Below are 24,876 nucleotides of genomic sequence, written 5' to 3'. Positions count from 1 at the left end.
CAGGGGTTTGGGGGACTGGGGAAGGTCGTGGTCCCTTGTCCTGGTCGTTGGTGTTGTTGAGAGAGTTGGAGGCAAATAGGGACCCCTCTTCTTGCCTCAGATGTCTCTCCTTTCTGAGGCTCTTCCCGGGTGGGGGCAGATGGAGCTCCTCCTCAAGGTTTCTGCTGGGCTTTGTCTGTTCTTGGAGTACTGTTTGTTCCTCTTTATGTAACTTTATGTAACTAATTACTGATTACTTCCCCAAAAAGTAATCCCGTTACTTTACTGATTACTTATTTTCAAAAGTAATTAATTACTTAGTTACTTTTTAAAAACATGATTTACACCCTGAAGAGGTGATAAAGCGATAGATCTTTCAGCCCAATTCTACTTTTTCTACATAATCCATCATACAAAATGTAATCAAATGGAAAAGTCTCTTTTTAAAACTTGTTTTATTAGTTTTAATCTTTTAACTTTATGCATCAAGCAAAAATGTAATTATATGCACCATTCTCTGACTTGAATAAATTAGTTTAACATTTAAACCTATTTTCTGCACATTCCAGCACATAAAATAAAATATTTTGTGTGTTTACACTCAGTCTTTCAAATAGATGCAAGTAAAACACAGCAGAAAATAAATAAAGTCAAAGACTCAGCGGTCCTGTTGCTCTATTTTCACCTGTAAAGCAGGAGCAGGGTAGGCGGAGGTTTACCCTGGTGCAGGTGTGCCGCGGTCAGTGGAAGAATCCGCGAGTTTCTCTGTGAGTTTCCCATTACGTCGTAGCTACTCGGTGCTTGCTTGGAAGTTTAGGGGTTTTTTCGCTGTAAAAAGAAGTTTTCTTCCCACGCACAGCGGACACTAATGTTTTTGTCACTTTTTATGGAATCAAACTCAAAGTAAGGTCAGTACTTCCACGCTTTAAACGCTGCACGCTCATACTCTCCTGCACTCGATATGTGATCCATTGTTGATCTGCACACAGCTGTTGTCACCAACGGCGCACTCGCTTACGTCACTGTCATGAGACATTATCGCAAAGAAATCACGGTTTTAGTAACGCAGAAACGCAGCGTTACTACGGGAAAGTAACGGTAATCTAATTACCATTTTTGCAATAGTAATCCCTTACTTTACTCGTTACTTGAAAAAAGTAATCAGATTACAGTAACGCGTTACGCGTTACTGCCCATCTCTGCTAATCAGTGTCAGGGCAGGGCAACTGTGGCTACAATGTTGTTTCCCATCACCAGTGTGTGAATGTGTTTGTGAATGGGTGGACTGTATGTAGTGTAAAGCACTTTGGGGTCCTTAGGGACTAAGTAAAGCGCTATACAAATACAGGCCATTTTCCATTTAATACACAGTCTGTGATTGCTTCACATTGTTAGTTTACTCTGCCTGTCTGTGGGTTTTTGTCCAACTTGGAGTGAACAAAAGCAGAAACAGTAAAAAACGTAAACTGTGAAAGTCTAGTTTATTTCATGAATACAAAAGAAAAACATTTACAGTCAGCAGAAAAAAGTAGCATACATGCATGATAAAATGGATACTGCTATATAACATGGACAGTCAGAGTAAAATTCATTGTCTTACCACTTAAGATATGTTTTAAACTTAAAAAGAAAAACACACTGAAATTAGTTTCTGTATTTGCCTGTAAGTCTTGTATACAATGTGGAATGTTAAACCATGTTCAGCGGTCCCCAAGCCCCAGGCCATGGACCGGTACCAGTCCATGAGTTGTTTGGTACCGGGCCGCGAGAGTTGAGGCTTGGGCGTGAAATTTATGGTTTTCATTAACTCTCTTTGCCTGGGTCTTTTCCCCATGTTGTAGTTGTGTGTCTTATTTTGAAAGAAACATCTACATGTTACCATAGTGACCAGAGAGCATTAAGGGGCAGAGAGGAGGATGTTGCTCTCAATCTTGTGGGCGCATTTCCGGAGGACGCTGCTAATAAAGTTACACGATTACACGGTGAATTCACGTTTATTATTTTATTTACAAAATTCCAGTGTTTGTCTTGGTCGTATCATTTTATTTTGTTGTATTTATCCGCCTTAAAAGTCAGTCCATGAAAATATTGTCTGACATTAAACCAGTCCGTGGCGCAAAAAAGGCTGGGGACTGCTGCTGTAGATAGTTAATAAATCTGTTTATCTGTTTTTTCAGACCTCTGACCCTGAAACCAGAAGAGGATCTTTCTGTCTCTTCAGATTCATTGTGATCCAGTGATGGGAGTGATTTCATGATCACGCTGATGTTTGCTCAGAGCAGATAATGAAGTGAATGTTTTTGCACATTGGTAATAGTGAAACAATTTATTTGCAGCGTGGGATTGTTTGTGTTTGGAGTATGAACTGAGCTTACTGAAACTTTTGTCACACTGGTCACAGCTGAAGTTCCCTTCAATGTGTGTACGTTCATGATTGTTACGACTCCCTGAGTACGAGAAACTTCTGTCACAGTGTCTGCACTTGTATGGTTTCTCTCTTGGGTGGACTCGTTTGTGTCTATTAAGCTCACCTGCAGAGGTGTAGGATGACCCACACTGGTCACAGATGTGCTTTTTAACCCCACTGTGACAAAGTTCATGGTTTTTTTAATTCACTTATAGTGGGGAAGCCGCTCCCACATTCTTTGCAGTAGTTCATTTTGTCTCCAGTGTGTCTACGTTGATGTATTTTCAGGCTCTTTTGATTACTGTAAGTTTTTCCACAAAGGTCACAGCGAAACTCTTTCCCACCACCACAGTGACGACAGGGTTGAGAACTGGATCCATCTGTGTCGCTCTGCTTCAAAACAAAGACACAAAGACAGTGTAAGTCAGTCCTTCAACATTTTAATCCAGAATGAAGCTTGAAATAAAGAGCATCTTTGCCAACATCCAGTTACACTTTACTGTCACAGTGAAACTATACACACAGCTTGGTTGCATTGATAGAGAAGCCACTGAAGCAGCTCAGCGCCTTTGTGAACGAGGTGCAGCGAACAAATACTGTCAAATACTGCGTGAGTCATGGCACCACTTACCTCAACATCCAGTTGTGAAAGCTGCATCAACCTGAGCCAAAAAGTGATCGAGCTGGAACAAAGGATATCAGAAGGCAGAGGGATAGGCCATTTCAGCCGTCTGCTCAGCCTTAACACCTGGCTTTCCTCCCACTGTGTCTCCCATGGTGTGGGTTTTATTAACAATTTTGATGCCTTCTGGGAGAGGAGGCATCTTTTTGGGGCAGACGGGCTCCACCTCAACGCCTGGGGACGCCGTCTGCTGTCTGCCAATTTACCATTTGGTGTACAGCACTCCCGCACACCGCCCTGTCATTACTCAAACCGACATTACCTGCTGATCTATCCGCCACTGACTGATGTCCCCCTGGTCCCAGCTCCTATATCTGTTCAACTTTTAACAGTAATACACAAAAACTCTGGACTCGGACCTCTCTCTCCCACAGTCAACATAATACCCGTCATAATCACAAACAGAGAGCAACACAATTATCATAAATCCAGTAACTCCAAAAACATTAATAACCTCCGGCCTCTTCAAAAATGTCAACATGCCAACCTCTGGATGTCGGGAGTTTTGATCTCCTCCATACCTGCTTCATGCCCTGGTGGACGGGGCTATGGCCCCCCCACACCCTCTAGCAGATTATTACATGAAGGAACCTTTTAAATACAAGCGCGTCCATGCTCACAGGTGTACACACACACAAACTACACCCTTTTTGGCTCCTACCTCAAAACACACTGTGCTCTGTTGATCTTATGTGCTGCACAATAATGTTTAATATTTTGTTTTTATTGTTATATTCCCATAGATCATCGTCCTGTTGTTTATTCTATCTTCTACTTGTTTTCTTTCTCAACAGGTGATCCAGGTGATTGATATATGTATTTTTTGTCTGCTTATTTTGTTGGTTTTTGTTTTTTTGCCCTTTATCCTTGTCCCTCTTCTCTGCTGTTTTTCCCTCTTTCTTTCTCCCCTTTCTCTTCCTCAGTCAAGTCTGTCCTGTATTTAGCAAGTGAAAATAAAAAATAAAATAAACAATAAAAGGTGAATCAAACAGACCATTACGGCAAAGCTGGGATGGTCAATTTGGTAAAGTAAATCCGTTGGGCATCTTTCTTCGCCTTTAGACAATAATTCTGATGGCAAAAGAGCCAAACGGGACAGGCAAAAAAAAGAGAGTGTGGGGAGTGAGTTGGAGGGTGGGGTGGGCTGCTTTTAACCATGTAAAGCACTTTGTGCTACATTTCTGTATGAAAAGTGCTTTATAAATAAAGATTGATTGATTGGTTGATACTTTGAGGACATGTAAATAAAACTAACAGACTATTAAAGTAAGTTGATTCTGAATGTGTGGTAGGATGCACTGATTGCTTTTAGTTAGATGACCCTCCTGTTGTTCAGTTAGTGAATACAAGTAAAATAGAGCAGTTCTGATATGTACAATATATATTTTTAAATGTATTTTGCCATGTATGAAACTTGCAAGTGGGTAACAAGAGGGGGCCATGTGAGAGTCAAGTGACCAGGGACTGAGACTCCACTGAGGGTGAAGCCAAAACTAAAGCCAGATGTCTGGCAGCACATAAAGTCAAAATCAAATTCAGTCTAAACTAATTGGATCGGGACCTTGTGAATCAGAACTGAATGAGTTTTAGAAATCAGTGACAATACCCAGCCCTATTGTCTGTGAAGGTTTTCCCAGATTTTAAAGCCCTAAGGGTTTAAAAACGCTGAGACTCTCTACCAAATCAAGTGAATTAAATTGGGACCTTGTGAATGGAACTAATTGTTCTAAAGACTGAAGAAGTTTCTCGGATGAGAGGTGAAACGTCTTCAAGAAACTTAAAGAAGGCCGAATGCTTTTCTTTACAAGCTCCTTAGACTACCCATCCCTATAATCTACATGAAGGTTGAGGTTGGAAAATTACAAATAATTTAAACAATGCTTCAAAAAAATGCAACTGTACCTCAAACATGGATACCAAGTAACAGGAATCATTGTTTTTAGTAAGATGACTTATTATGTTCTTTACGGACATCCAGTCGATGCCTTTGCATCCAGTGGAATTACTAACATGCTAACACAATTTAATTAACAGAGTTGTTCCAAACACTCAGTCTAAAATAAGAAGATAATAATATAAATACATACCTCACAGTAACTGCACTTGTAGAGTTACTTTCTGGTGTGGATCTCTTGGTGTTTTCTCAGGGACTTTGGAGATTTGAAAGTCTTATCACACAGGTCACATTTATAAGGTCTCTCCTCATTGTGGGTAAACATGTGGCGTTGTAACTGTGCATCTGTTGTAAACAGTTTCCCACACTGAACACAGCAGCAAACATCATGTCCAGTGTGAATCCGTTGGTGAATATTTCGGGTCCCTAGCCGACTGAAAGTGTCTCCACAAATGTCACATCTATACGCTTTGATTCCAGAGTGGGTAACTCGATGACGTTTTAAGGTGCAACTGAGAGCAAAAGATTTACCACACTGATCACAGCTGTATGCTTTAACTCCACTGTGGATGAGTTGGTGTGTTTTTAAGTGTCCAAGTTGGGTGAAAGATTTTTCACACAAGTCACAGCTGTACGGTTTAATTCCACTGTGGATGAGTTGGTGTGCTCTCAGGTGTTTAGCCTTGATAAAACCCTTCCCACAATCGTCACAGGTGTGTTTCTTCTCTCCCTTTCTTCTGTGAGGTTTGTCGGCCTCCTGAGAGCGCTGACTTCTCGCTCCACGTTGGTCCTGCAGTGACAGAGATACAAACAGAGGCAGTGAGTGAAATGCAGTCGTGGAACAAACTGAAACTCCATAACCTGCACACAGGTTCAATAACAGAGATATTCTTGCTCACCTTTTGGGTTGAAGTCATTGTTTCCTCTGTAGTGGCTGAGCTGAGTCTAAATGGCTCGTCTCCTCCTGATGATCAGCTGGAACACAAAACATATTTATATGTGTTAGAGTATTTTAAGCCTTTATTGTCATGAAATGTAACTGAGTGATATACTGATAAGTGTTTAATATTTCTGCTTATGCAAACGTCTTTCTATCATGAACTCTCTGAACAGTGGGCCACCACTGTTCGAGGAGATCACAAGGGATGTGTGCAAATATAACCATCCTTGCAAGAGCTCATTTCTTTAAGCATATTCTAGTTGTCAGCACATAGCAACAGAAGGTTTGCCATAGATAGCGTACAAAGCATTAACCACATTAAGTTGTGAAAACCAGCTGTTATTGTTAGATTAAGTTCCAGGAACTGCATGTTCTCCACCCACGAGTGAAGGGCGTGCAGCTAAGTTCCTGTTTTATCTGTGCGTTTCACCATGTACCATGAAGTATAAATAAAGACGTAAGACCAGTGCGGGGTGTGAGTATCTGTTGAACTCTCACCCGTGCACGTTAAACTGTTGAAGTGTCTGAGTGTCGTTTCTTCACCCGAGTGTTTTGATAATTGTTTAATCCCTGACAATATGTATTCCACCCGTGACAAAAAGAAGCTGAGATGGAAAGCTCGAATCCACTCAAACTGAATGTCTTCAGTCAGTGTGTCAGCCTCCAGTTAACAATGACAGTGAGAAACTGCACTACTGAACCTCCACCAACTGAGTAACTGCAGTTTGGTGCTTCATTTGAACCTTATAGATTTTATTAAACAAAATGTATAGAAAACTCTACAAAACAGAACAGCATGCAGGGAGCAGACTCTTCGCTGTAATTTTTTGTTGTGCATAAGAATCCACATGTTCCTCTTGTTATAAGATTAGCAGGACTGCTCACTTATGCTTTTTACATGTTGGTCTGTTAAAAGGTCACGCCATAAATGGAGTGACTGGAAATGTAGTTAAAAGGTCAGAGCCATATAATATATGCCAGCATTTAGGGTCCTTTCCACAACACCACACGATTGCTGCCACAACCGTGACACCACCATTCAATACCCAACAGGATTAAAAACATAATTCTTCCCCCAAATCACCAAGAGCTGCACATTAACCACCACCATTTATTTTAATTCTCAGTGCTTTCAAACATGAACTTTCATCTCTGTTTCATTAGCTTTTGTTAACATCTGTTGTTAACATCTGTTGTTAACATCGGGGCGATTGTGGCTCAAGAGTTGGCAGTTTGTCTTGTAATCGGAAGGTTGCTGGTTCAAGCCCCAGCTACGACAGTCTCGGTTGTTGTGTCCTTGGGCAAGACACTTCACCCATTGTGTTCAGAGGGCCCGGTGGCAACAGTGTCCGACAGCCTCGCCTCTGTAGCTTGCCATCACCAGTGTGTGGGTGACTGAATGTGTAAAGCGCTATACAAATACAGGCCATTTACCATCTTCCTGTGCATCACTTTACAGCAGCCAGACTCATTAAAATGAGACTGTAGGAGTTTACAGCCTCTCATGTGTTCATCCACAGCAGCTGGACTATAAAATTTATTGTGACCCTGATACTGCAGCAGATCGCTCTGACTTCCTGTTATCACTTCAAACACTCTCTCACTCTTCTCTCAACGTGTTCACAATAAACTGTGAACAGACACCGAGGAGAGCAGCAGAAGACCTCATTCAGGAGCTAAACTCAACATGAACTGAACTCACAGTAAAGTTAGCTCGGTGCTTACCTTTAGATGAGCCCACAAACCGAGAGAAACTCCGCGATGAAGCTGCAACTCTTTCCAAACACAGGAAACAGATCAGGGAGCAGAGACCCACGTGGTTCACGCTGATCTCAGCTACGATCCAGGAGACAAGGGTGGGCAGATCGATGCAGATATCGATCAGGACGTTGGTAGTGGTTTATGATCGATACTTTAGTTTGTTTCTCTCCTCTAAGTTCACTACTTTACTCCCGTTTCATGACAAAGCAGCTCTCTCTGCTCGACTCCTCTCCTGCGCACGCACACACACTTTGCTCCGCCCCCTTTTTCCTGCTCATCTGTGGTTTGTTGCTGTGTGGTCACGCGACACAGCTGCGTAGCGTAACCAGGCGGAGTTGTTGTTGTTTTTTTTCCAAAAGTACCGCCTATCTCCTTTTGCTAACCTCTTTTCCTTATGCCCGGCTTACACTGTGCGATTTTTTCAGTCGCGCGATTCAGCTCCTGCTCAAACTGCACGATTTACTCGCAGGGGTTAGATGTTCGTAAGTCACGATGCAGGTCTCACACTATACGGCCCGATGCTCTGATGCGACCTGAGTGCTCACACTGTGCGTCCATGAAATGAAGGTTAGAACCAGGGGCGATTCTAGAATCAGAGCTTTGGGGGTGCTGAGCACCCAGAGAGCTGCCCAGCCAGGCAAAATAAACTTTACACGTCACGATGAGACTTCTTCCCTGTCTCTGTCAGTCCCTGCATCCTTAAATGTCTCCAGTTGTCCCGAGTTCTCTGTGACTGTCTCCTTGGTGCATTTAAACCCCTGTTCCTCCCTGTCCTCGTCGTCTGTTGTCTTCTTCTCCGTTATGAGTCATCATAATTTTATCCTCTCTGTGCAAGTCTGCATATTTCTTTATTAAATCATAAGATTCCTAAATTCATCAAGTCTCTCTGTGCCTGGGTCCTCGTCTCAAAACATGACATCACTGTTTTGTACATTTTAACACAATTTAATCCCACATTTGTGAAAGAAAAACACTTTTTTGGAAAGTCTGTAACAAAACCATCAAATCTGATAAAGGTTATTTAAATGCTGCAAAAGAAGAATGGATTGGAACAAAAAAAAAAATACATATCCTAACCTTAATTACTGGGGAAGAATAATGAATGATACTCATAGTGAGTAAAAAGTAAACTGACTGCATTTTTTGGACAGAGATTCACTTTTGTTAGGGAAAATATTCTAAAACACTTCTTCAGCAAAGACTCAGAGAAGAGAAACACACAGAACTCTTGCTAGCAAGGGCAGCTCCCTACTAAGAGACTCGCGCCGAGCACTGCCCCGGTCTTTATTTTATACTTCAGTGTGTGTGTGTGTGTGTGTGTGTGTGTGTGTGTGTGTGTGTGTGTGTGTGTGTGTGTGTGTCTGATCAAAGGGTCATATACATGAAAGCACAAAGGGAAAACATCCTTGGTCAGGAAGAGGGTAGCCTCACCCTAGATAACACGGTGAGGAAGTCAAGCAGTTAAAGCACTTAGACTAGAACAGACGTAACTACGTTAATCCTACCATAAAACAATAAGACAAGGTACAAGCTCTCATGCTCCCAGGACGTGGGGGTGCATTCCTGGGGTGCACACCAAGCCTGCAGCCTGCTAGAGATCACACACAATTGATTATATGCCTCTAAGTATACATGGTTGAATATTTCCTAATACAAATAACTACATGCAGTATTCTACCATATGCAAACTAAAAGATTATACTGACTACTAAATACAATTTTCCCTTGACAACTTTTAATGTGTATGTATAATATAATACAGATACATAAAAAACACACTATCAGATAGTGCCGATGAAAACGTCATCGTGGGAAGGAGAATTGCTAAGGACTCAGGAAAAGAGAAGAGCGGTGCTGAGAGTTGGAACAGCCTCACACTCATCCCTCTGTAACAATGTTACACCCGGGTGGGATTCTTATGGAGGACCACAAGAATCACACACATAGAAATAAAGAATTCTCACTTAAATAATGATTTGTGCAATAAAATATGAATTTGTAAATTCATCCACAATGTAAAGCTTGAAATTAGAACCAGCACTGTGCCCTGTAACATTTATACACAGTGTATGAGCAATTGCTGCAACCTACAGCCTTTAAACTTATAATTAAAATGCTGACAGTAAACTCATCAGTAGAGGTGGGCAGGGGCGGTCCTAGCCTGTTTGGTACCCTGAGCAAACACTCCCTCTTTTTACTTTGACTTCAGAAAAGCAGCAAGCAGCCACACTGAGGGCTCTCGCGCTCACTTTTCGTGTATAGAATTTAGAAAAAACATCGCTGCAAATTCTAAGTCTGTGTTATAATGTCTGGTCTTTTCGTGTTTGTTGGATTGTTTTTATTTTGTTTTATTTTGCGAGTTGAATATTAGGTGCTGCTCCAACCAGCCAGAGAATCCCCCCCCCCCTCTCCTCCCTATGTTTGGCAAGCAGCAGGGGTACCTCGCAAATGGAAGGCGCCTTTACTCCCAGCAAATGGGCGATAGAAAACCGATCGGTGCCTATGCCATCGGGGCAATCGTGCCTCAAAGATTTGGCAGTTTGTTTTGTGACCGGAAGGTTGCCGGTTCGAGCCCCGGCTTGGACAGTCTCGGTCGTTGTGTCCTTGGGCAAGACACTTCAACTACCGCCTACTGGTGATGGCCAGAGGGGCCGATGGGGCGATATGGCAGCCTCGCTTCTGTCAGTCTACCCCAGGGCAGCTGTGGCTACAACTGTAGCTGCCTCCACCAGTGTGTGAATGTGAGAGTGAATGAATAGTGGAATTGTAAAGCGCTTTGAGGGCCCCGAAAAGTGCTATATAAATGCAATCCATTATTATTATTATCCCAAAAATACGTTGGCAGTATGTCAGGGCAGCATGAGTACGAGAAACTTTTTTCTTATTTATTTATTTTTTTCCTTTTATTCCCCAAAAAACAAAAACAACTACCAGAACCACAACAAAGGAAAAACAAAAAAAACCAAAAACAAAAATAACATAATAAGCAGTCTGAGACATGTAAACAGAAAACTAATACAGTATGGTAAATAATTTGGTCTACCACGCATTTACACATTTGTCCTGACAAACCCAACCCGCCATTGGAGTGGGCCTGCCCCTCTCACTATGGTTGTCTTCAGATCATCAGATAAGTAATCCATTACAGGGCGCCACATATCCAAAAAAATATCATCATTGCCACTTAATTTTGCACTCAGTCTTTCCATTGGTAAAGCTCTAAAGATTTCTTTATACCACTGAGTTATTGTTGGTAGTTTTCCATTAATCCAATTGAAAATAATACATTTTCTTGCCATAAATAATCATTTACATAGTAGTTTATATTTATCATATTCTTTAAACTAAAAAAAAAACCCCACTACAATGACAGTTTTTGTGTTTTCATGAATGTCTTATATGCAACTATATTTCAAGTGTTTTTCAGTTCTTTGTTTCAAATCTATATGCCAACAAATCATTTATACTAAATGGCTTTTTTTAATGAGTGATAGCTTGGACGTTATGTTCCTCACAGAATCCTGGCAGAGGGTGAAGAAATTGGACCTGTCTCAATATGCGTACTTGTGTTCTCGTGTACTCGTGATTAGGGATGGGTACCGGTATCCGGTGCGATGATGGCACAGGTTCTGACGTGAACGGTAGTAACCAGACCGATAAGCTGCGCACATTTCGGTGCTTTATTTCGGTGTTTTTTTTCCTGAGATGTCACACACTTTGGATTCCAGCCAATCATTTTACCTTTGCGAGCGTAGTAGGCGGGCCCAGGTACGTACGTTCAGTTAGAGCAGAGCTACAGATTAAAAATGCCCAAGGTGAAGCGGTCAAAGTCTGGCTGTACTTCACAGAAAAAGATGCAAACTCAGGAGCAACAAGTGCTTTAAGCTGATACTGTGATACTGTCAAAGGAGGTAACACCTCGAATCTGATGAAACACCTGATGACGTATAGCATTTTGTTACAAGCTGAGAAATGCGCCGTATTTGAGAGCTTGCTGCGAGACCTCACACCGAGCGCATCTACTGCAGGTATGGTGCCTGTTATCGGACCCGGAGTTTGCAACATCCCCCAAAAACCCGAAGAGCAGAGTCCTGGCCCCTAGCCCTGCCAGTGTAGCAGAAATGATGAGGATGATGATGCAGCAGCAGCCGTTCTTCTCTGTGTGAGGAGCTTAATGTTGTTCGTGTGTAATTTACGTTGAGTAGGCTAACCACGTTATTACATTAATGCATGTAAGGTGAACTAGCAAACATCATCATAGCTACATGCGGCTGTCTTCTTGTTTGATGGCAGATACTCCCTTCACCCTGGCCAAAAAGGCTAAAATGACCAAAGAAAAAGAGGAAAACAGCTAAACATGAGAAGTTTTTGGCCAAGAGTGATGCCATAAATCCCCTGTAGCTGCAGAAAAGGCTAACATTGTTATCTTTTTATAAAAAAACAGCTGAACATGAGAGGTTTTTGGACCAATTTTGTGTTCTCCATTCTTTAAGCACCGGTTCGAGCACCGTTTAAGCACAGTTTCAAAACTACCAGTTTGGTACTGGTATCGGATAAAACCTAAACGATACCCATCCCTACTCATGACACGTCATCAGTACTGTTCCAATTCAAAGTACGCTGTCGCTACCCGATCCATACCATGCATGCGCAAATCTTACGTCATTTCTTCTCTTTGCCAACATTGCGACAGTTAATTATTTGAGTGACACGGTTAGCGTCCAGTTAGCTCCTAGCCTCCTTTTCGACTGCCCGGGACATTTAAACAACAGATAATCCGTATACAAACAAATTCATGCTTTTCTCCTTAACAGAGAGCGTCCCCCAATTAAACAACAACGCTTTAAAATAAGAAGAATGGCGCCTAATGACAGACTTAATAATACAGCTCTAGTAATATGTCACATGAAGATTCATCACCCAGATTAAGTGTTTACTGACAATTGACAGTGATAGCGGAAATCCTCATCACTATTCCAACAATCCTCTCCACACAGACAAGTATAAACACACTCGACTATCACTAAATCAAATTTAACACGCCCAGTTCAGTTAAAAAAAGGGTTCATTCGCTCGGTCAGCAGGTGGCAGTATCCTCGTACACTGGGGAGTAAACTGCCATTAAAAGAAACAGAAGAAGAAGAAAACTTCTGCACATCCGCGGTATTTGTACGGTCTGACTTTGCACATACATGTGCAGTAAGGATCGGGGAGTCCTGATCTGTGGCTATCTTTTTATTTTTCATTTTTCTCTACGTTAAATATAAATGTTTCATTATAACATTTTAAGAGATACTTAATATTGTTAACATCTTAACAGATACTCTGACCCGTAACTATCGTAAATGAGCAGAAATAGTGGCCTTTCGCACATGTGTGGTACCGATCGGGTTTCCAGTACAGATCAGGTAGTGACAGTGACATGCGCATCAAGCAGAGAACGCAAAAAATTCCCAGATGTGTTCTCGCTCCGCCCATTTTATCGAGCATGCATTGGTGGTGACTTGTGTGAACTTTGTACAGCTAAATATCCCAGAATGCATTTTGTCCAAAATTTAAACACGGCAACGGCGGAGGAGCGTGGCTAAATTTTTTAAAATATTACTCTTTCTGGGTCACAAAATAAACTTTTAAGTTATTTTCAGGATAGAATGTAGTTGTGTAAACTTCAAATATCTGCTTGATTTATCAAGATATCCCATACATACAAAAGTGCTTCGACGTTTCCGGAGATGCCTGTTACCCACCAGCTTGATAGCAGACTGCGAGGTCAGGGATCACTAGAGCCCAGCGAGAACAGACTCCCACACATCGTTTTCAACCCCCCCTCGGCCTTTTTCCTACTCAGGTTAAACATGATATACAAGTCTCTTAGATAACTTCCAAATCTTAATGTTTGGTCTACTTCAAAGTTTTATTTGAGTAAATCGGTTTGGCTGAGATTAAAGTTAAGCTTCATAACATATTAATCACAGTTAAATTAAGAGGGGACGGCAGTCAAAACTCCGAACCTGTGACATCATCCGTTTGGCATCGGTTGGACAAAGAGCGATTCAGAAGACCCCTATGAAAAGACCATCGAGGGAACAGTTCACCCTGCCTGGGATATGGTTACCGGGGACACGCCTTGGAGTCAGGCCCGGGGAGGGTGCCCGAGGGCGAGCGTATGCTGGCCGGGCCTTAGTCCATGGGGACACACCCCGAAAAAGGGACAGGGGCCCATCTTCCTGCAGGCCCACCACCCGCAGGAGGCACGGTAGGGGTCGGGTGCAATGCGAGTCAGGCGGTGGCCAGGAGCGGAGGCCCTGGCAGACCGATCCCCAGCTACCAAGACTGACACTTATCAGTTGGCTTTAAAAGATATTTCTATAACTTTATAATACAAGTATTACAACTAAACACTACTGTTTTCTGAGGAGGAATTATGTAAATGTGACAGGAATAACATTTCAGAGCAATAAAATCCATTAAAATTAAAACACAAAAACTTGATGTACACATCTATATTTGCATCTTATTAAATTTAAGATTCAGGATTATTTACTGCAGGTCCAGAAATCAGAGCTACCTTGTGAGATCCAAGTGTGACATCAGCTGACACTCTTTACAGGAGATTCCATCTGAACTCTGTGGAGCCTGATCTCAAGGTTTTTAAGTCTGACCCTGAAACCAGGGGTTCGTTCTTCGTACCTCGCTTACTACAATCCAAGATCAAATCATCGCGCCAACTTTGAGCTCGCTATTCCGGTTCTCCGAACACACCTGTTGTTGACGATTAGTATAGCTGGATGAAGTAATGTGAGATCACTGGGTGGCTTAACAGGGGCTACGCATCGATAGTAGAAACATTGATCGGCAACCCTTTGATTGGTCGGCGAAAATGTTGAAGGAGCGCGCTCGGTATTTTTCGGCAGCAGAGCAAGAACTCTTGATTGAGGGATTTCAGGAGTTTCAGAGTTTAATTAAAACGCAAGGGAACACTGCAAAGGCTGCAAAAGCAAGGAGAGAGGGCTGGCAGAAAGTTGCTGACAAATTAAACTCGTAAGTAATTTAATAATATTAATAATAATAATAATAATAATAATAATAATAATAATAATAATGGATTGGATTTATATAGCACTTTTCAAGGCACCCAAAGCGCTTTACAATGCCACTATTCATTCACTCTCACATTCACACACTGGTGGAGGCAGCTACAGTTGTAGCCACAGCTGCCCTGGGGCAGACTGACAGAAGCCAGGCTGCCATATCGCACCATCGGCCCCTCTGGCCAACACCAGTAGGCGGTAGGGTAGATTTATTATATTATATTACATTATATCCTCTTTCACATTAGAGCCACAACAGGACCCACTAGAACATGGGAACAAGTAAAAGTGAAATATAAGAATATTCTACAGAATGGTAATATTTATCACTTATATTGCTTTTCGTCTCTTGGAAAGAGACCCTGAAATAATCTGTTTGTTTGTTTATAACCACAACCCATAAAAGGGCAGAGCAAAAAAAGACAGGTGGTGGTCCTGCACCCCCTCGTCAACAAGTTGGTTAAGTGAATAATACCCTCACGGGAAAATCGATATCTCTCTATGAGCACACTGTCGCGCTGAGCTAAAGGATCCTGTCTATCCCGCAATAAACGCTGAATTCTGAAAACTCTCCTTATCAATCTTGCACCTTCCGCAATGGGTGGCTCGCGTATACGGACAGGACATGGCTGTGACAGGCTTCCCAAATCCACCTTCGCTTTTATAGCCGTGGTCTCTCATCTTGATTACACGAAGTAATTTACAATTACTACTCTGAAATATGAATTACATCTGTAATAATCACATACATGAAATAGAATGATTAATAGTACATTTCCCTTTTTTAGGAAATGACCTGTATGTATCTGTATGAAATCAATAAAAGGATCAAGTACTGCATTGTCTTTAGTTACATTGATGTTATTTATTTATGGTAAAACAGTGGTAAAATATCGCTGTTGCTTTCGTATACATGAAGCGGACATACCTGCGTGGCCGCGATCTAATCCTGTTTACATAAAGTAAGCCTGCTCCCGAGCAGGTTTACGCTTACGGATCTGTTGCTATGACAGCAAGTCCCGGATGAGCTTCGGAGAACCGAACGATCCAAGATCACGCGAAATGGTCAACAATCAAATCCAGCTAACTTACTTAGCGCGGTACGAAGAACGGACCCCAGAAGAGGATCTTTCTGTCTCTGCAGAGTCATTGTGATTCAGTAATAGGAATGATTTAATGATCACGCTTACTCTGTTTGCACAGAGCAGATAATGTATAATGAGAATGGGATCGTTTGTGTTCGGAGTATGAACTGAGATTCTTGAAGCTCTTGTCACACTGGTCACAGCTGAAGTTCCCTTCAACATGTGTACGTTCATGAAGGTTACGACTGCTCGATTGTGAGAACCTTTTGTTACAGTGTCTACACTTGTATGGTTTCTCTCCTGTGTGGACTCGTTTATGTCTTTTAAGCTGGTAAGCACTGGTTACAGGCGTGCTTTTAAACCCCACCGTGGAACAGTTCATGTTGTTTAAAATCAGATTGAGTGGGGAAGCCTCTTCCACATTCTTTACAGTAGATCATTTTGTCTTGTGTGTGTCTAAGCTGATGCTTTTTTAGGCTTCGTTGCTGGTTGAAAGTTTTTCCACAAAGGTCACAACGAAACGCTTTCCCACCACCACACTGACAATAGGGTTGAAAACTGGATCCATCTGTGTCACTCTGCTTCTAAACAAAGACACAAAGACAGTGTAAGTCAGTCCTTCAACATTTTAATCCTGAACGCCACCTGAAATAAAGAGCATCTCTGACAACATCCAATTATATTTTACTGTTTACATTATAACAGCTTAATGGGCTACAATAAATGTCTGTGATGCAGAGGAACAGCAAGAAGCACTGCTACCCTGGCTGCAAACAGACTCTCACCATACTTATACATACATAGGACATTTAAATAAAACTTGGAGACTATTAAAAGTCAGCTGATTCTGAGGGGGTCAGGTGGGATACACTGATTGGTTTTAGTTAGATGACCCTCCTGTTGTTAAGTTAGTGAATACAAGTAAAATTGACTGGTTCATATAGAGCACTTTTCCACTCTGAGCACTCAAAGCACCTTATACAACATACCTTACTCACACATTCACAGAAATTATTAGGAAAGGAAATTTCAGGAGATTTTTAAATATATTTCTTTTTTTGAAACTTGGAAGTGAGAGTTAAGTGAGCTGGGACTGAGACCACAAATAAAACCAGATGTCCATGTGCAAAATGGAGGAAATATACTGTGAAATACCACAAATCTCAGAAATAAAATTTAAAAAGTACCATAAGTAACTGTGTTAAGATCTGTTCTTTATTTGGAAATGAATATATTTATTTTACAGGGTTCCTCTACACTATATATATCCATGCTAAATGGAATAATTATAATAGTCAAAATCAAACTGAATCAGAATTTAAAGGAGTTGTAAAATCATACCCAGTCTGTGAAGGTTCTCAGGCGTACATTATCGTAGTCTAAGGAGCTTGTAAAGAAAAGCATCTGGAGTTTTTAAAGTTTCTCAAAGATGTTTCACCTCCCATCCGAGAAGATCAATTAGTGCCATTTACAAGATCCATATTCCATTCGATCCAGTTACTGCAGAGTGACTGGAATTAAGGTGACTTTCCACCAGTTGCTCTTAGGACTAATTTAAATAATGCTTCAAAACAATTGCAACTGTAAATCCTCAAATATGGATACAAAGTAACAGTAATAATTGCTGTTAGTTAGATGACTCATCATGTTCTTTACTGACATTTTCCAAATTCCAGTAGATGCCATTGAGTCCAGTAGAATTACTAACATGCTAACACAATTTAATGAGCCAAACAGTGACACTGAAATTAGAAGATATAAATATAAATACATACCTCACAGTAACTGCACTTGTAGAGTTTCTTTCTGGTGTGGATCTGTTGGTGTATTTTCAGGTAACGTGGAGATTTAAAAGTCTTCTCACACATGTCACATTTATAAGGTCTCTCCTCAGTGTGAGTAAGCATGTGGCTTTGTAACTGTGCATCTGTTGTAAACGGTTTCCAACACTGATCACAGCAGTAAACATCCTGTCCAGTGTGAATGCGGATGTGTCTATTTAGGTCTCCATTGCGACTGAAAGTTTTTCCACAAATGTCACATCTGTACTTATTAATTCCAGAGTGGGTAACTAGATGATTCTGTAAGTGGCTACTGTGAGTAAAAGCTTTGCCACACTGATCGCAGCTGTGTGCTTTAACTCCACTGTGGATGAGTTGGTGTGCTTTTAAGTGTCGAGCCTGGGTAAAAGATTTCCCACACAAGTCACACGTGTACGCTTTAACTCCACTGTGGATGAGTTGGTGTGTTTTTAAGCTTTGAGCCTGGGTAAAAGCATTTCCACACAAGTCACAGGTGTACGGTTTAACTACACTGTGGATGAGTTGGTGTCTTTTCAAGCTTCCAGGGTGGGTAAAAAAATCTCCACACAAGTCACAGTTGTACTGTTTAATTCCACTGTGGATGAGTTGGTGTCTCTTTAAGTGTACAGCCTGGTTGAAAAACTTTCGACACAACTCACAGCTGTAAGCTTTAACTCCACTGTGGGTCAGCTGGTGTCGTTTCAAGTTTCCAGCCAGGGTAAAAGATTTTCCACACAACTCACAGCTGTAAGCTTTAACTCGACTGTGGATGAGTTGGTGTGTTTTTAAGCTGTCGGCCCGAGTAAAATCCTTCCCACACTCCTCACAGCTGTATGTTTTCTCTCCCTTTCTTCTGTGAGGTTTGTCCGCCTCCTGAGAGCGCTGACTTCTCGCTCCATGTTGGTCCTGCAGTGACAGAGATACAAACAGAGGCAGTGAGTGAAATGCAGTCGTGGAACAAACTGAAACTCCATTAGTGGAATCAAAGATGTCAACAAACACGTCGTAGGTGTGTTACCACCACCTTCTGCTGATATTATCACATTACAATGATATGCTACAATGAGAGTTGTAACGTCCACAGTGATATTCTTGCTCACCTTTTGGGTTGAAGTCATTGTTTCCTCTGTAGTGGCTGAGCTGAGTCTAAATGGCTCGTCTCCTCCTGATGATCAGCTGGAACAAAAATATATTTATATGTATTTCATCCTTGACCAAAAGAAGCTGAGATGGAAAGCTCAAATCCACTCAAACTAAATGTCTTCAGTCAGTGTGTCAGCCTTCAGTTAACAACAGTGGTGAGAAACTGCAGTAATAAACCTCCACTGACTGAGTAACTGCAGTTTGGTGCTTCATTTGAACCTCATAGATTTTATTAAACAAAATGGATAAAAAAAATACTCTACAAAACAGAAGGTGAGCTGATAGTAAGAGGGTCATCATCTCAAACTACATCAAGATTCTCAGACCATGTCATGGTTCACTTGATCCCTGCAAACAGGCACAAACTGAAACTGTCTTAAGCTTTTGTAAAGACACTGAAGCAGTGGACTGATGAGGCTGTGGAGAATCTGCAGGTGTGTCTGGACTGCACCGACTGGCAGGTTTTCAGGATTGTTATTAACAATTTGGATTATTATAGAGATGCTGTGACGTCCTGTAACATCAGCATCTGTGAGGAAGCTGCACAGCATCACACACCAGGGTGAGTTAGAATACTGACGAGCTCTGGTTCACAGCAGAGCTAAAGGGGAGACAGTTTCTTTTTTTCCACTTTGGCTCTCGGAGGAGACGGACACCTCTTTCACGCTCTCCTCCCGGTTATCTTCCCTGCTCGCTTGCTTCTATGTCGTTGTCTGGTCTTGTCTGAGTCAAACCCTGAGAGAGTGTCTCATTCTCACTCTTGTTCTCTAAAACCTAAAGAAGAACTATGAATTTGATCAACTGGTCCCTTAACGCAATTGGCACTCTATTCTCAACGAGAAGCCTGGGTTCGGGAGAGCCCGAGTGTCCTGAAGGGACGTTCCCTGCTGGATACATGATGGACCGGTGGCAGAAGTGGCATGTTGTGTGCCTAGCGGGACTGTCTATCGAGGATATTGGAGACATCTACCTATTTGGAACCATGATAACAGGATTCTTGCTGATCGGAGCTGGCATGGCCCTGGCTTATCGGAAATTGAAGAAAGTGGTGACTGCTGTTCAAACCGGCACAAGGCTAGCCGCTATGATCGAAAGTGTGGGAAGAGCTGTGAGTGCTGGGACTGTTCTTACTGAACAAAATATGGGAAAGATCTTGGAGGAGCTCACAGCTCTTAAACGGGAGATACACCTGGAGACCAGTGATGGACATTAAGAACAACTGTAAAATTGATGCAGTCTGTTCGTCCGAAAACAACATAACCATGATTTCTCATGCGGCTACCCCCCACCCTGAAGGCGCCAGCTGGACACTTGAAGGCTGAGGCGAACAACAACAATTCTTCCCTCAGATATGATAACGAGAACGAGCTGACTCTCTTGCCTGATTCTTCATTGCCACCTCAGTAGGCTGCGGACTGTTGATCTTTGCCTAATAGGCGGAAGGACACTTTCTCAGGCTGAACACAGGACACGCATCCCGAAACGCACACACACATGTACACTGATACGCCCTCACCACCACCCTCCCTTACTCGAATCCAACGCCTCCCCATGCTTACCTCCCATGTGGACAGCGGCTCAACCGGAGTCGGGATCGCAAGATTGCAGATGCAGCTGTGCACACGGCATACTCCCCCATGTTGCTTGTCTGTGTTTTATGGTGTTATGGTATGATAATATCGGTGCTTACTTTATCTGCTATGGAGTTCTTGTTTTCTTCTCATGCTGACTCCCTTTTGGAAACCAGCAATTTCAGTTGCAGGCAACTGCAACCGACAAATAAAGGCATTCATTCATTCCTTGTTCAGGTTTAGTGAGGCTAAACTCCAAAAACTGTTTTCAGCTAATGACTCTGATTCTGTCTGGAAAACACTCAGACAGTGAACCAAGCACAAACCTAAAGACCCCACTCTACCAACATTTCACACCTAGTCATCAGCCTGAACAGCTCCTGCTGTGGATTCTACCAACAATGACCTGTTACTCCCCCACCCAAGACATTCAACACCTTCAGCAACCCCTGTGATTATAAAACACGGCCTGGACATGATCACCACTTCATTAAGTTGCTTGAAGACGTTTCACCTCTCGTCTGAGAAGCTCCTTCAGTTCTAGGTTCAAATGGTGGAGAGTCCCAGATTTTATGGTGTGTTCACACCGAATGCAGTAGACACGACCAAAACGCGCCAGACGCCCCTAGCTTGACGCATGCAAATTCGCACCTCGACGCGTGTCCAACGTGAATTATTGAAGTGGAAATGTGGGAGGAAGTTGTGCCAGACGGTATGTTTGCAAGATGGCAGCTGTCGAGCTAGCGTTTGAAGAGAGAGTCTCCCTTTTCTATTTACTGTGGAGAACAGAGCAGCGGCGTAAAGGACGTCCTCACCGTACCTGGGTCCATCAGGTCCTCCAGAGGCGTGAGCAGTTTGGTGAGTTTCACCATTTGCTCCAGGTGCTGCCCCTGGACGACGGGGCAGCTCCTGGAACTAACCTCTCTTTATTCTCTTAAATAATTGGTCATCACTATGTTGGTCATCACTATGTTGCTATACATTAGTATTAGTATTTTCATTAGTATAATATGAAATAAATTCTACATGTGTCAAGTTCTGTGCCAATATCTGCTGTGCAGTAGAACTGAGACATTAGTCATTACAAAAATTTATTTCAAATAGTATTAAAATTCTCAAACAGAAAAACATTAAACATAAATATAAACAACATAACTATTTACAGAGAGACTGGAATAAAAAGGACCCAGCTTAAAGTGGAAGACCCTCAGGGAGAAGGAGAAAAATAAGAACATTGTCTCTGCCCTGGAGAGCTGCTGCCTCATCAGAAAACTACTGATTGCTCGGGTCACTTCAAATATAAATGAGGCTGTAGGCACCGTGGTGGGGGGGCGGCATCACGGGCATCGGCAAAAGAAAAAAAAAAAAATGCTCATACTCATGCTCCCCAGCGCATATTGGGAATGGCATAGGCACCGATCGGTTTTCTATCGCCCATTTGCTGGGAGTAAGGGCGCCCTTCGTTTGCGAGGTGCGCCTGCTGCTTGCGGCACAGAGAGGAGAGGGCGGGGCGGCGGCTGGAGCAGCATCTAATAACCAACTCGCAAAATAAAACAAAATAAAAACAAACCAACAAACACTAAAACACCAGACATCATGATACAGACTTATAATTTGCACCCATGTTTTTCCTCGGTGCTCCTGCTCGCTGCTGAAGTCAAAGTAAACTTTATTGTCATCTCCGCTACTTACAGTCCAGAGAGACGAGACGACGAGGCTCCAGTTACAGCAGTGCAAGTAAACAAACAAAAAATATAAGAAGAGTAAGAAAATAAATGTACACTTTAGGACTCGGGGTAAAGGATCAATAACAATTTAAAATGTATAATTTACAGTTTGATGATTTAAAGTCTCACACACAACCCATCGAAAGGGGAGGGGGTCCTGCTGCTTCCAGATAGAGCACATTTCATTCATAATGATGTAAATCCAAGCCTATTATGGATTCATGATTTGAATCCTGGGTTGTGTGAAATCTCAGAAATGCACCCTAGACTAAGTGAACCTGTGAACTAAGGTGTAGGTCTGTTGTGTTATGTTGTGGTGATCCTCGGGTTGAGGAATGGGTGTTCATACTGGAGTGCAAAATTAAAACCAATGTAAGATGGACAAGAAAAGTTCAAAGCCATCAGGTGCTCAGTTTAGAAAAAAGAGAAAAGAAGAGGAGGAGAAACGAGCAAACGATGCAGGTAAGCAGACGTGTGATTGGATAATGGCAGCTCATCCTGAAACAATCAGAGTCAGAATACTTTATTAATCCCTAAGGAAATAATGTGGGTTACAGTTGCTCCAAGAAGAAATGGTAAAAATAGTAACAGTAACGGACTAAACTCAAAACAATATGTTATGTTACAGATTTTAATATTAATTAGTCAGTGTCAGTTGTTGATTTGTCCTGTTCTCATTGTATGACGAATTATGATGGCTGTTTGGTAGCAGTTTGCATACAATGTATACTCTCTCTCTCTTCATATGTGTGTGTACAACAGTTTTATGTTAATGTACAATCCTTAATATGTTTTGTGCGTGGGGGGGGGAGAGAGTGTTCGCCCAGGGCGCCAAACAGGCTACGACCGCCACTGTTCAGGAGCTAAACTCAACATGAACTGAACTCACAGTAAAGTTAGCTCGGTGCTTACCTTTAGATGAGCCCACAAACCGAGAGAAACTCCGCGATGAAGCTGCAACTCTTTCCAAACACAGGAAACAGATCAGGGAGCAGAGACCCACGTGGTTCACGCTGATCTCAGCTACGATCCAGGAGACAAGGGTGGGCAGATCGATGCAGATATCGATCAGGACGTTGGTAGTGGTTTATGATCGATGCTTTAGTTTGTTTCTCTCCTCTAAGTTCACTACTTTACTCCAGTTTCATGAAAAAGCAGCTCTCTCTGCTCGACTCCTCTCCTGCACACATTTGCTCCGCCCCACTCTTCCGACTCTGCTGTGGTTTGTTACTGTGCGGTCACGTGACTCAGCTGCGCAGCGTAACCACGTGGTGTTTTGTTTTCCTTTGCCTCGATGAAAACGTCATCCTGGGAAGGAGAATTGCTAAGGACTCAGGAAAAGAGAAGAGCGGTGCTGAGAATTGGAACAGCCTGACGCTCGTCTCTCTTTAACAATGTTACACCAGGGTGGGATTCTTATGGAGGACTGCAAGAATCACACACATAGAAATAAAGAATTCTCATTTAAATAATGATTTGTGCAATAAAATATGAATTTCTAAATTATTTCACAAAGAAAAGCTTGAAATTAGAACCAGCATTGAGCCCTGTTACATTAATACACCGAGCAGTGGCTGCAACCTACAGCCTTTAAACTCATGATTAAAATGCTGACAATAAACTCATCAGTCCAGATTTCACCAACTTATTTTCTGATATATTGTGTTAAAAGAACTGAGATAGGGTCATTAAAATAAAAGCTGTCAGTTCTCTCATTCCTCATTGTACTTCCCTCATTTATTTTAAATACAAGATTTCTGACATCTCTTAATGTCGCTCAGATTTCTGAATATAAAGAGTGAATGCATTTACAGCAGGAACTTCACATCTAGCCATCAAAAGTTTGGTAAAGTTGCATGAGTACTGTAAAGTTTTCTGGGGTCCTGTTAAAAATAGCACAAGCATCACACCACATCTATAAACTATATATTCCAGTTATCCACTTATCAGTCATTTCTGAATCACAACAAGGACACAAAGCTCACTGCTTAATCACAGACGTTACATCCTCTGTAAAGCAATTTCAGAGAGAAAGAGCAACAACGACTCATTAAGATCAGCCAGAAATCTGCCCCTCTCTGGCAGCTGTGGCAACTCACAATAAGAAAGCTTGCATTCTTTGAACAATGCTGGGTCATGTATGATTTGTCCGAGACCATGTGTCATGAAAATGTCATGAAATTAAGATATTACATTTTGGATTTTCTGCACCTTCACTCTCAGTGAAGTGTTTTAAACTTTGATGAAATATGGCAACTTTGTGTTGTGCTGCAAGATAAACCCGCTGTCCTCATGAGCGCAACTTTTTAAAAACACTCTCTGTTCAAAGGTAATTTTAGTTTTTATACTTATAGGGTCCAACTAACAGGAGAAAAAAAATGCAAACAACAAACCAGTTTATAATTGGTTAATGATGTATACTTTATTTATCCCCGTAGGGAAATTACTCATAGGAAGGAGTGGCTGCCCACTGCTTCACTGTAGCCAAGCAGGGGGCAGCCAATCCAGTGCCCAAGCAGTGTGTAGGGACAGTACCTCAGGGTAGCCGTTCAGTGGATTCGACCCCCTGACCTTCCAGTCACTCATCCAAGTGATTTCTTCAGTCTCAGCTGACTGCAGGTTCTTTTACTACCGCGCTGGGTAGGAAACAGGAATTCTGTTGTACATGTACTGTTGGGTCGCAAATTTTAGAGCCAATATGATAACCTTGGATACACACCATTGGTGGATAACCTCCACCAAGTACACCAGAGCCTATACATCGGTAAGTTGGCTGCCTTCTAGCACATTGATC

The 24,876-nt window shown here is 42.1% G+C and overlaps 1 protein-coding gene and 1 pseudogene across 3 annotated transcripts; both read right to left on the bottom strand.

The window, feature by feature from the left end:
- Positions 1 to 1,441: 1,441 nt before the first annotated feature.
- Positions 1,442 to 7,927, bottom strand: LOC146702317 (uncharacterized). Of its 2 annotated transcripts, none has more exons than XM_085468776.1 (4): positions 7,628 to 7,927; positions 5,862 to 5,937; positions 5,156 to 5,752; positions 1,442 to 2,779 (listed from the first exon to the last, which is right to left on the bottom strand). In XM_085468776.1, exons 2-3 carry the CDS (start codon positions 5,877 to 5,879, stop codon positions 5,180 to 5,182), a joined length of 591 nt encoding a protein of 196 aa, XP_085324902.1. In that variant the 5' UTR covers positions 5,880 to 5,937; positions 7,628 to 7,927; the 3' UTR covers positions 1,442 to 2,779; positions 5,156 to 5,179. The 2 variants fall into 2 exon arrangements, with proteins under 2 accessions (XP_085324902.1, XP_085324903.1); XM_085468777.1 differs by having other exon boundaries at positions 1,442 to 2,776.
- Positions 7,928 to 16,460: 8,533 nt separating this feature from the next.
- LOC146702316 (uncharacterized) lies at positions 16,461 to 23,281 on the bottom strand (annotated as a pseudogene). The gene is made up of 3 exons (XR_014922294.1): positions 22,995 to 23,281; positions 18,742 to 18,817; positions 16,461 to 18,547 (listed from the first exon to the last, which is right to left on the bottom strand). The product of XR_014922294.1 is annotated as an uncharacterized LOC146702316 (transcript).
- Between the last annotated feature and the right edge of the window lie 1,595 nt (positions 23,282 to 24,876).

The sequence above is a fragment of the Copadichromis virginalis genome, linkage group LG9 (assembly GCF_057382275.1).
Source record: "Copadichromis virginalis isolate Kocher_CV1m ecotype Utaka linkage group LG9, C_Virginalis_male_GT1.1, whole genome shotgun sequence".
NCBI lineage: Eukaryota > Metazoa > Chordata > Actinopteri > Cichliformes > Cichlidae > Copadichromis > Copadichromis virginalis.
The sequence above is the reverse complement of the archived record's forward strand: the minus strand, read 5'-3'. Positions and strand labels throughout refer to the sequence as shown.